This window comes from Mustela erminea, chromosome 1, assembly GCF_009829155.1.
Source record: "Mustela erminea isolate mMusErm1 chromosome 1, mMusErm1.Pri, whole genome shotgun sequence".
In the NCBI taxonomy this organism is placed as follows: domain Eukaryota; kingdom Metazoa; phylum Chordata; class Mammalia; order Carnivora; family Mustelidae; genus Mustela; species Mustela erminea.
The window spans coordinates 76,223,092-76,236,630 of NC_045614.1; the positions used below are offsets into that span (position 1 = coordinate 76,223,092).

Consider the following 13,539-nt stretch of genomic DNA (forward strand, 5'->3'; position numbering starts at 1 on the left):
ATAAAGTCAGGAAGTGGTAACTAAGTGATGCCAAGTTCTACCTCAGTTTGCAGCCCCCCTGTGAAGAAGAGAGAATGAGGATCAAATCAGGAGATCCAGGCTCTGACTCTGCCTTCTAAGAGGCAAGAGGCCTCAAGCAGGTAATGAGGCCTTGCTGTGACACTGGTTCCTCAATGTGCTATTACAAAGTTCACACAAATATATGCTTTATACATTTCTGGCTTTTGACAAATTAAAATATTATAAAGTGCCATTGTTATGAACCAAACTGTGTCCCCCCTCATCAAGTTCATATGTTAAAGTCCTTTTAACTCCAGTACCTCAGAGTGTGACTGTATTTGGAGATAGTGTCTTTTGAAATGCCCAACTGAGTTAAAAGGTGGGCCCGAATCTAACATGACTGGTTTCCTTTTAAAAAGAGAAGATTAGGGATTGCACTGAATGTATAGATTGTTCTAGATAGACATTTTAACAATATTTGTTTTTCCAATCCATGAGCATGGAATGCTTTTCCTTTTCTTTGTATCTTCCTCAATTTCTTTCATGAATGTTCTATAGTTTTCTGAGCACCCTACCAAAATATCACCAACTTTTTTTCACGGAGCTAGAACAAATAATCCTAAAATTTGTACAAAACCAAGAAAAGACCCTGAATAGCCAAAGGAATGCTGAAAAGAAAGCCAAAGCTGGAGGCATGACAATTCCAGACTTCAAGCTCTATTACAAAGCTGTAATCATCAACACAGCATGGCACTGGTACAAAAACAGACACACAGATCAATGGAACAGAATAAAGAGCTCAGAAATGGACCCTCAACTCTAAAGTCACCTAATCTTCAACAAAGCAGGAAAGAATATCCAGTGGAAAAAAAGACAGTCTCCTCAACAAATGGTGTTGGGAAAACTGGACAGCCACATGCAGAAAAATTCATCAAAATCCTAGAAGAGAACACAGGCAGCAACCTCTGTGACTTTGGCCATAGCAACTTCTTGCTAGACACATCTCCAAAGGCAAGGGAAACAAAGGCAAAAATGAACTATTGAGACTTCATCAAGATCAAAAGCTTTTGCACAGCAAAGGAAACGGTCGACAAAAGCAAGACAACCAAAAGAATGGGAGAAGGTATTTGCAAATGTCTTATCAGATAAAAGGCTTGTGTCTAAAATCTACAAAGAACTTATCAAACTCAACATCCAAAGAACAAATCATCCAGTCAAGAAATGGGCAGAAGACATGAACAGACATTTCTGCGAAGAAGACATCCAGATGGCCAACAGAAACATGAAAAAGTGCTCAACATCACTCAACATCAGGGAAATACAAATCAAAACCACAATGAGAAACCACCTCCTACCAGTAAGAATGGCTAAAATTAACAACTCAGGAAACCAAAGATGTTGGCAAAGATGCAGAGAAAGGGGAACCCTCCTATATTGTTGGTGGGAATGCAAGCTAGTGCAGCCACTCTGGAAAACAGTATGGAGGTTCCTCAAAAAGTTGAAAAGTAGAGCTACCCTATGATCCAGCAATTGCACTACTGGGTATTTGCCCTAAAGATACAAATGTAGTGATCCAAAGGGGCACCTGCACCACAATGTTTACAGTGGTAATGTCCACAATAACCAAACCATGGAAAGAGCCTAGATATCTATAAAAAAAAAAAAAGCAGTATGTATATACAACGGAATGCTACTCAGCCATCAAAAAAACAAAACAAAACAAAACAAAACAAAAAAGGGGCGCCTGGGTGGCTCAGTGGGTGAAAGCCTCTGCCTTTGGTTCGGGTCATGATACTAAGGTCCTGGGATGATCGAGCCCTGCATCAGGCTTCTCTGCTCAGCAGGGAGCCTGCTTCCTCCTCTCTCTATCTCTGCCTGCCTCTCTGCCTACTTGTGATCTCTATATGTCAAATAAATAAATAAAATCTTAAAAAAAAACGAAATCTTGCCATTTGCAAGGATGTGGATGAAATTAGAAGGTATTATGCTAACTGAAATAATCAGACAGTTATTATATGATTTCACTCATAATGTGGAATATAAGAAATAAAACAGAGGAGCATAGGGAAAGAGAGGCAAAAATAAAACAAGATGAAATCAGAGAGAGAGACAAACCATAAAAGACTCTTTAGGAAACAAACTGAGGGTTGCTGGAGGAGAGGTGGGTGGAGAATGGGGTAACTGGGTGATGGACATTAAGGAAGGCATGTGATGTAGTAAACACTGGGTATTATATAATACTGATGAATCACTGGCCTCTACCTCTGAAACCAATAATACGTTATATGTTAATCAATTGAATTTGTTAAAAAAATAAAAACTCAATAAAAAGAGATTAGGACACAGACATGCATAGGGAGAAGACCATGTGAAGACACAAGGAGAGAGATGCATCTACAAGCCAAGGAGAAAGCCTAAGAAGAAATCAACCCTGCTGACAATTTAACCTGAGATTTCTAGGCTCAGGATTGCAAGAGATTAAATTTCTGTTATTTTTAAGCTACTCAGTCTGTGATACTTTGTTTTGGCAGCCCTAGCAAACTAATCATATGCAGGTATGCAATTATATATAGGTAAGATAATTGGTATAATTGAGAGGTAAGAAGAATGACACAAAAACATTTTTTGCCTCATTTAATTATTTAGAAACTAGATAAAATTAGATATTTAGATAATTTTAAAACCTAAAGGAAGCATACAGATCATGCTATAAGGAATATGAAATCACAAAAATGGAAGATCCATAAATTACTTGGGTTTGAGGACTATAGATGGTTGATCTAATAAATTATCAATTGATATGAAAGTTACATAGTTATAAATATAGAAATTTATCTACCATACCATTGTAAAAAAGTTTTTATAGATCACAAATAACACAATCTAAACTAACAAAAATATTTCATGCTTAGTATTATTAATGAAAAAAGTTTGATTCCAGGAAATTAACAAATCCCAACTATAGTTGCCAGGAGGTAGTGAGTTGGGTGCACCAGTCACCAGGGAAGGTGGAATGTGAGAATGGAGCAGATGTCTAGCTGTTCCCTGGATGCTGAGCAGAGTTCTTTGGCTCTTGGACCTCTCTGAGATAGGGAAAGGGAAGGTAGAAGGTCTGCCTGGCATCCCTAGATCATGGAAGAGGAAAGGCTAGAAGATTACAAATTGAGTCAGACTATGTGGAACCCAAAGCCGCCTAATACTTCGGAAAATTGATAATGGAAAGTCAAGTAGAGGTTCAGGACCTAAATGAAGACCGCTATCTAGATCTAGTAATCAGGTTCACATCACAGTATCATTGCTATTTGGCAACCCTTATTGGGCTTAAAAGTGCTTAAGAGAAGCTTGAATTAGAGTTTATCTTTTAAACCTACATTGGAAATCTACATTTCTGAAGGAACTCGCTCAAAAGATTTCAATAAGCAAACAAATGACTAAAAATGAATGATAGCTGTATTGGAGACTCCTAATTTATTAGAAATCAAGAAACAGTGGGTCCAAAAACACACAAAAACCCCCAAAACAAACAAAAAAAGAAACAGTGGGTCCTCCAATGGATTAGTAACTCTTTGAAAAGAAACCAAACTGTGATTGTTATATTATATTTGTTGACTACTCTTCTTAAAATGCAAGGGGCTCATGTTTAACAGTAGATGATTTGCATCTCACCAACATTTTAATATAAAATTATAAGTAGCACCAATTTCATTCAGTGTAAAACAATCACGGGATTTATAACACTTGAGAAGGGAAAGAAAAATATTTTGCCATTATTATGTTTGAGTTTTTCTGACACAGATTTTGAGAAAACTTCTTTTAAATAAAGTCTACTGGCCCCTAGAGTATTCCATTTATATTGTTACTCTATAAAATAAAATAAAAATTAAAAAACAAAATTAAAACTAGAAATGACTCCTAAAAACAATTACATGCCAATAAAAGAAAAAAGCTTCTGTTCATTATTTAAAACATGTCATATTAGACAAAATATTGCATGCTGATTTACAGATGAATTATGAAAAGTGTTGTCAAATGTCCTCATAATTGGGGTACATTAGTATTTCTTCCGGCAGTGTAAAGGAATTTTCTGACTCCTAGTCTGTGTGTTTCAGCTAAAACAGAATGTACCAAACTGCAGGAGAAGCTGAGAGGCAACAGATGCAGAAAACATGATACTTCTCTCCACATGCTTTATCCATCATTTTCTCTGACTCAGCGTGACTAAAGAAAGCTGATGTCCATTTTTTGCTTTCATTCTGAATTCTGAGTTCCAAAACTGTCAATGATGATAGTGCACTGTGTAATTCTACTTCCTGATTTTTCATGTTAATATTGATGAGAAACTCTGAAGTGTTCTCTTGTGGGCTTAAAGACGGAGAGGGAGAGTAAGAGTAGGCAACCCAATGGGAAGGTATTTGAATTACAAGGAAAGTTGTGTGATTGATTTTAGAACCTGTGGGTGGTGGGAGGTAAAATGTACATATACAACATGGACAAATAGATACCAAGTGTTGGAATCCACTTGGAAGAAAAGGAAAATTTGGGCACAACATGTAGCTTCGAGAGGAGTGCAAATATATCATAAAGAAACTGGTGTCATACACATTTCTCATCCAGTGGAAATGATCTTTATAAGATAGCTATTGCCCTCAGCAGAAGCTGACGCGTAAGCATGATTTCAGTTGCCATGTTTTTATACTCAATGAGAAATACGTGACTTATTTTCAAACTATGGTTCGGATGTTTAAAAGGAGAGATAGTTTTACTTGGGTCTCACTCGTTTGTGTGTGTGTTTTTTTTAAAGATTTTATTTATTTGAGAGAGAGAGACACAGCAAGAGAAGGAAGGCAAATAGAGGGAGTAGGAGGGGGAGAAGCAGGCTTCCTGCTGAGCAGCGAGCCTGATGCAGGGTTTGATCCAGGGCCCTGGGATCATGATGAGCTGAAGGCAGATGCTTAACAACTGAGCCACCCAGGAGCCCCCTGGACCTCACTCTTAATCTGTGGGAAACAAAATGGATGAGTTGGAATCATCACTAACCGAATGCTGTATCTGCCACAAAATCTCTCAGCTGTACCTAACTATAGGAGGATGATAGGAAGAGCAAATTCCCCATCCTCTCCCCACATTATAAGTATATTAATCCTTAGACAAAAGAATGCAAATAAGAAGTAGTCAAATAATATTTTATAAGACTGAAAGGATCTACAGAAATCTCAATTTATAAATTTCAATACTATATCTAAAATGTATTGCTGCATTGGCTTGTTAATTTAAAGGCATATCTTACCACTAAATTGTTTGTACTATAGTACATTAGAACGCAGATATATTTTCTATAAATTAACTTTCATATTTACCAAAAAGCTTTGTGAAATCTGTAAATATGCCCAAGGTAGGTACTTTCAATAGAAGCCTATTTTCTACTTGACAATGTGTCTGTCCCTACTAGGGGAGTTATGCACCATTATTTTTTACTTTTAACTTCTATGCTCTTTCCAGCTGAATACAATGATATCTGATTATTTTTTTTTAAATGAAGGCTGCTTAATATTTTGAGGATAGTTTTTCTCCTCCTAGTACATACAGGTATCCCCACCACCAGCACAACAGACATAGCATAATCCAAAGACAAGAGGCTGCATATGTCCTTTTTAAGTAAGTAAGTGTGTGTTATCTCACAATGTGGAGGTAAATGTAACTGTTGTAATTTGATTTTCCACGGATCTTGCCCAGAGACAAAGTGCTTTTTCTTGACAATTCTTTGTTTTTATTATATAAAGATTAAATATGCATTTCTAGATTCTGTATCAGTCTCCCTTTGCCTTTTTTAAGCTTTATTAGAGAAGGTCAACTGTTCTGGGAAAGAGTAACTCTGGGATGTTGTTAAGATTGTTTCTAAGCCTTCAAAGTTGGGTGTAAGGCCATGGGCTAATGAGAACTGACCCAGATAATGCTACCAGCTAAGTGTCTCTACAGCCAGCTAGCTGATCTTTCCACTTGAAATTTCAACATCTTTAATATTGCTTAATTAAGCGCTGATGTTTGACTATGTTTAGTGGGTTAATTCTAGTTTTATATTCTGCTATTGCAATTTATCCTGCTATCAGTTTTCTATGTATCTGTAGCACTGAATAAGAAATATAACTAGATTTTTTTATATTTTAAGGCTATATTTTAAGCCTGTGCTCAACTATACTTAGTTCATAAAGAAGAATACATATTACTACTTAGCCAAATCCATTCTATTCTTTCCAAATAGAAAGAAGTAGATACAGCTGCATTTTGCAGGTATTTGATGGTTCTAATCATAGATTCGAGATAATTTAAGGCCTGGAGTAAAACACGATTCATTTGTATTTCAAGTCCTAATCCTCAGTTACAAGCACAAAACTGCAAAAGAAATTCCTAATCAGATTTCTAACATAATATTTCAGATATAGTGACAAGAAACAAATACATTTCTTGAATTAGTTATTGAACCTTCAGAATTTCCAACAGAAAATACAAACTCTTTGCTTTCAAAAATATTAATTTTGGATCTGAAAAATGATATGGGACTACAAATACCTTCATAAGTAACCTCATAAGATAAACATTCATATTCATTTTTTTTTAAGATATTTGTTTTTACATAGCTATCTAGTTTCTCTTTGTGCCCATCCTAATTATTTTACAAAAGAAAATATTTTTAATATTTAAATAAATAATACATATATACTTATAACATTTCACAGCTAATCTCTAGAAAAGTCCTCAGTAGCAAAAGGTATATATCTCAGAGAGACTTCCACATTTGCAAAGGTATTAAATGTGTTAGTTCGCTAAGGCTGCCACAGAAAAATACCACAGAGTGAGTGCTTAAACAACAGAAATTTATTTTCTTATAGTTTTGGAGGCTTTGAGTCTAACATCAATAGGTCAGCAGGGATGGTTTCCCTTGAAGCCTCTCTTTGGCTCCCTTCTTGTTATGTCTTCAGATAGTTTTTCCTCTGTGCATGTGCATCCCTGATGCCTCTTTGTGGGTCCACATTTTCTCTTCTCATAAGAATGCCAGTCAGATTGGTGTAGGGCCCACCCTAACGGCCTATTTTTACTTAATTACCTCTTTAAAGGCCCTGATTCCACATACAGTCACTTCTGATGTTTCAACTTTGAAGTATGACTTTTGGGGAACACAATTCAGCCCACAATAGTAAGTGACAGAACAAGAACACAAATGTAGGTTTGATTTGAAGGTCTCTTGTCTGTATGGGTGTGCGTGCCTGTGTGTGTATGTGTGCCTGTGTGTGTGTGGTATGTTAAAGAAAGTCCATCACGGTCTCTCTATGACAGCAAACATTTTATATTCTTCATGGAGAACAGCTGACCGTGAATGGAAATGAGAAAATATGAGCCAGAGTATCTCAGCTTTGAGAATGTTAAGTAGGAGAATGTAATGCAAAATAGCAAGGGATTCTGGGAAGATAGTAACAATGGTGTTATGGTTTTAGAATCTCCTGAAATTTTCCTGTAAGTACAGGTAGAACAACTATAACAGCACAGTCAAGACCTGGCATACAACATCTATAACAAAAGTAAATGATAAACTACCCACAGAAACTACCAAAATTGGAGCAGGCAGGTACAAACTACTGACAGTTCTAAGACCCACATATCACTAGCATCTGTATGAGGGAAAGCAGGGTGGGAGGGAAAAGGCAACCAGAGGTCTGATGGGTTTGTGAAATAAGAACCTCAAAACCACAAGGAGTACTTATTGAAAAGTGCAGCAGGTCAACATGAGCACAGCAGCCAAAATTGTGAGGAGGATCACAACAAAACCTGGAGTTATTGGAGCACTCTGGACTCTGCAAACACTTAAAACTTATAGTGACAAGAACTTACACTGATGAGAAACTGCTGGGAGTATAAACCAAATTGAAGAAGAAAGGATCAATATGAATAAAGAAAAGTGAGGGTACAAATAAAAGTGGGGATATATGCCAAAAGCACCATCCATGAGAAAAAGTTGGATTTCATTAAAATTAAGAATGTCTGCTGTGTAAAATACACTAGTAAGAGAATGAGAAGATAAGTCACAGACTGGGAGAAAATATTTGCAACACAGATATCTGATAAAGGACCGGTATCCAAAATATTCAAAGATCTCTTAAGCTCTCTAAGAAAATGAACCACTCAACTAAAAGATAGGCAAAAGACCTGAGTAGACATATGGCAAATAAGAATATTAAAAGATGTTCCACATCATATGTCATCTGGGAAATGCAAATTAAAACAACCATGTATGTTCATGAAAATACAAAGAGGAAATACTAAGTGAAAGAAGCCAATCTGAAAAGTTTACATATTGTGATTACAATACAGCATTCTGGAAAAGGCAAAACTATGGACATATAAAAATCCCCAGTTGCCAGGGGGTGGTGGGAGGGATGAATAGGTGAAGCAGAGGAGATTTTTAGGCCAGTGAAACTATTCTGTATGATAGACATTATAATGGTGAATACATGTTATTATACATTTGTCAAAAACCTATAGAATGTACAGCACAAAGAGTGAATCCCAATGATTCACTATGGATTTTGGTTGAAAATGATGGGTAAATGCCGGTTCAGAGATTGTAACAAATGTGCCAAACTGATTTGGGATGTTGATGGTATATGAGTTTGTATGGGGCAGGGGTGGAATGTGGAAACCCTGCACTTTTCCATTCAGTTTTGCTGCAAACTTAAAACTGCTCTAGAAAAGAAACTTTGTTAAAATATGAAATTAATTTAATTTTAAAATTTTAAAAATAAAATTAGGGAAGAAAAAACTAGGAAATCTCAGACACCAAGTTCATATTTTTGATGCTCTGAGGAAATAATAGAATAAAGGGCCCTGGGTATACGATTTAGAAAAAAAAAAAAAAAAAACTAAAGCAAATCTATTCTGCAGATTCCATTTCTGGACAAGTTGAGGTAGACTCAATTCTCTATATTCTTCCCACTAAGTACACCAAAAATTCCTAAGTAATATATATTAAATAAACATAAGAAGATTCTAAAGGATGAAGAAAAGATAAACAGAGAAGGGCCTGAGGACCTGAAGAGTGACATGGCAGGGAGTTCCCTGAGTTTATTTTGCCTCCTATATCCTAGACTGGGTGCTAAAGAAGTCAGCAACCCAGAGATACCAATGGGTGCAAAGGAACAAAAGTTCATATGAAGCCTGGTCTTTTGAGTCAAAAACCCAGGATAGGGGCAACCTAGCAAGACAGAAAACTAAAGCAATAGCTACCTTTTCCCAGCCAAATACCCTGGAAATTTCTACAGATCCCCATCTCCGTCCTTAACAAAGGGCGAGTGTTGAGCCTGGATTTCAATGCACTGAGCAGTAATAAAGCTCCCACTGAATCCCCACTCAGATGGTGGTGGAAGAGGACTACTGGGAAGCTGGAATTTTTATCACCTTTCAGAATTAACATGGTTCTCCCCGCCAGGGTATCAGTGGAGGTGAGAATAAGGTTCCCCTACCTTTCCCAGCAAAGTTGGTGAGTGAGAAGCCTTAACTCTAATCCCTTCCCGGCAGTAATGAGGCACCCCACCCTTTCCAGAGAGTAAGTGGAGGCTGACTAGAAAACCTAGATTTCCACTCCCAACCTGGCAGTAACAAAGAGGTTCCCTCATATCTCTCCAGTGCAGTAGTAGGGGCAGCCTGCTAAAAAGATTTAAATAAGATCCAAAATGAAAAAAAAAAAAAGAAAAGAAAATATAACAAATAAATAGAAGGTATATAGAGAGAACCAAATGGAAATATTACACCTGAAAATACAAGAACTAAAACAAGAAGCTCAATGGATATTTACAACAGCAGAATGAATATGCAAGAGGCAAGAAATGATCCAATCTGAACAGAGAGAAAATAGACTGAAAAAAACCTCTTCTTAAGGAACAGAATTCATTTCATATAAAAGTACAAAAGAGACTCAGCGGGTGTCCTCCAAAGCAGCTTCTACCTGCAAGCAACCCCCACAGGGACTGGCGCCACTCCAAAATGACTTCTTCCTTGGGAGAGGGGAAGATAACCACACACACTAATTGCTCCCATAGTCCCAGGAGCCAAAATTTACAGCTGGCCACACAGAGAAAATGTCCTGTTGATCAGTTCAACTACAGCCTTCCCGGGGCAGACTGGGGACAGACATCTGGTCTGACTGCTGTTGCCACCCAACCAGAAGCCCATGGCAGCTCCAGACTGACCCCTCAATGGCACAAAGATGAAACTCTGTCAACCACTGTATCCACAACAAGCAAAGTGGGCCATTGCAGCCAACTGGACTAAAGGCAAACATAGCTCAGCCATAATAGTAGGGTGCAAGCAACCCATACAGGATACACCCCTGGATCTGAGAAAGAGGGAGCATTGCACTAAGAGCCACCACAGGACCTCTTTTTCATAAGGCCATGACTTTCAAGATCAAAAGACATAGCTGACTTTTCTAATATACAGAAACAAAGAGAGTTAGACAAAACGAAGAGGAAGAGGAATATGTCACAAAGGAAGGAACAAGACAAAACCACAGCAAAACAGCCAAATGAAACAGAGATAAGTAATACGCATGATAAAGAATTCAAAGTAATTGTCATAAATATACTCTTTGGGCAATAGATTTAAATTAGAGCTCAGTAACAATAAGATATTTAGAAATCCCCAAATATCAGGTAAAAATATACTTCTAACAGATCATCTGGAAAGAAGACATCACACAGATAATTAGTAAATGCTTGAAACTGAATGGTAATAAAACACAACATACCAAAATTTGTGGGATATAGCTAATGTTGTCTTTAAAGAGAAATTTTTAGCTGTAATTGTCTATATCAAGAGGAAGAAAGATTTAAATCAGTTACTTAAAGTTTCCAACCCAAGAAACTAGAAAAAAAAAAATTAGACCCCCAAATGTCAGGGAAATAATAATGAGACCAGGAAACAATAAATAAGAAATTAGACAAACAGTAGAAAAAAAAGTTGATTCTTTGAAAAGTTTTAAAAATTCATCAACTTAGCAAGACCATAACTTAACAGTTTATTTTGAAATAACAACAACAACAACTTTACCTTGGCCAATTCTGTAATTTTACCAAAACCAGGCTCCCAAGAGGGAGCTGTGAATAGACAATCTTAAATCCACTTTCATGAAGCTGAGACTCTTCAGGGAAGTCTTCTTCAGAAACAGAGCAGTTATTGTATCTTGAATCAGCGTTCATGAAGCAGTACCATGGTTTATTGTGGTCAACTCTGGCTGCATCCTTACTTGACAACAATCTCCATTTCAAACAGCTTTCACTCTCACATTGAACCCATACTTTGTTTACATACATACTGTTTTCTGCTGAGGGATCCATTGCAGTGTTACAATATTCTACTATTATCTTACTATCCAATTTTTCTTTTTCCATAAATGCATTTAATCTGGAAAACAAATAAGAAGAAAAGAATAAAGATTCAAGGATATAAGGAAAGTTCAAGCCAAAATCAGAGAAAGAGCTCTTTGATACCTTTTGCTTATATAATATTGCTTTTTATCCATTAATTCAAGCAGCTTGAAAAAAGCATTTCTCAGAATTTATTATGAAAATTTTAAACATATAAAATGTTAGAATTGTATGATTAAGCTTCCAACTTCTAGCTTCAATAATAACTGTGTGTATACTAAAAAATAATAAAACCAAAATAAAATAAAAGTAATTAGCAACTTATTTTGCAATAGAAACCTATTTTAAAGAATGACTTCAATATACCACATTTACAAGTTAGCAAAACACTACTATCCAGTGTAAGCACCATTTAAAGAAGCTCTCAATTCATGAGTTAATCATATATTTAGTAACTCACTCATCAAATTCCAGGGTCACCACAAATTGCTTTAGAAATTTGCCAATTTATGCCAATAGCCATAGCTCACAATTTTTTTACCTGTTAATACTACTCGTATGAATGTATCCACAGAAAATGAACTTCAAAAAACTATCCTACATATACAAAGACCCAACAATATTCACTGAGACACTATTTATCGTATCAAGAGTGGACAAATCTAAAAACACAAAGAACTGAATTCTACTAAAAGAGAAATAAAATTTTGCTAATAATATTCATGCAAAATTTCTCGTTAATTATATAACTGGTGAGGAAATTTATGAGAAGCATGACTGCAATTTAGATTGCATTTGAAATGACTAGTCCTTTCTTCAATTCGCTGGGCCACTGGACAGTAGCACAAGTTGTTGAGTTTGGACACTGGAGCCAAATTATTTGTGAACTCCTGGCTTTACTGTTCACCAGTTGTCCTTGGGCAAGACATTATTTTGCATTTCACTTCACCTTAGGTGTAAGTGTGTGTGTGTGTGTGTGTGTGTGTGTAGCAGTTTTGTTTATTTTCAATCCTTGTGCCATCTTCTATTATACTGCCTAAGAGAGGGATAATATGGAATAGAAGCCAATGATAGGAGACATCTTTTTCTAATTTCAAAGAGAATGATTCTACTATTGGACTATAAAGACAAATATGTCTATTTTTTGATAGAGACCATTAAAAAGTTGCCAGAAAAATTTTCCCATCAATTACCAGTTTACTATGAGGATTTTTTGTTTATCATGAACCACTGTTGAATTTTATCTACTGCTTTTCTGTATGTGTTGAAGTAAACACAAAGATTGTCTAAGTGTATTAATTGGGTATGTTATAACAATGAATGTATTAATGATAAATCATACTTGCATTCTAGGTAAACTTTACATGATTAAGTGTTATGAGAAATTTTAAACATATATTGCTATATTTAGCTTATTAATAGTTATTTAAGATTACATATATATTTATTTATAGATAAGATTGGTCTAGGGGGAGGAGCCAAGATGGCGGAGAAGTAGCAGGCTGAGACTACTTCAGCTAACCGGAGATCAGCTAGATAGCTTATCTAAAGATTGCAAACACCTGAAAATCCATCGGCAGATCGAAGAGAAGAAGAACAGCAATTCTGGAAACAGAAAAACAACCACTTTCTGAAAGGTAGGACCGGCGGAGAAGTGAATCCAAAGTGATGGGAGGATAGACCCCGGGAGGAGGGGCCGGCTCCCGGCAAGCGGCGGAGCAACGGCGCACAAAATCAGGACTTTTAAAAGTCTGTTCCGCTGAGGGACATCGCGCCAGAGGCTAAACCGGGAAGAAGCCCACGCGGGGTCAGCATGGCCTCAGGTCCCGCAGGGTCACAGAAGGATCGAGGTGTCTGAGTGTTGCAGAGCTTGCGGGTATGGGAACGGGAAAGCCGGCTACAGAGACAGAGCCGACAGTAAGCTCACAGCTCGGTGTTACCTTGAACCGGTCGCAGGCTCGGAGACCTCGGAGCGCGGCTGGAGGTCAGGCAGACGGGAGTAACTGGGCGCTGTTCTCTGAGGGCGCACTGAGGAGTGGGGCCCTGGGCTCTCGGCTCCTCCGGGCCGGAGACCAGGAGGCCACCATTTGTATTCCCTGTCCTCCGGAACTCTACGGAAAGCGCT

The 13,539-nt window shown here is 37.1% G+C and overlaps 1 protein-coding gene across 5 annotated transcripts in view; it reads right to left on the reverse strand.

Annotated features, from left to right (window-relative positions):
- The window catches only part of ZCWPW2 (zinc finger CW-type and PWWP domain containing 2), a 128,360-nt gene that overhangs the window by 77,192 nt on the left and 37,629 nt on the right, over positions 1-13,539 (reverse strand). For all 5 annotated transcript variants that reach the window (XM_032322856.1, XM_032323089.1, XM_032322942.1 and 2 more), the window contains one exon: positions 11,098-11,451. In XM_032322856.1, the coding sequence (XP_032178747.1) occupies positions 11,098-11,451 (354 nt within the window). The remainder of the gene's footprint in view (positions 1-11,097; positions 11,452-13,539) is intronic.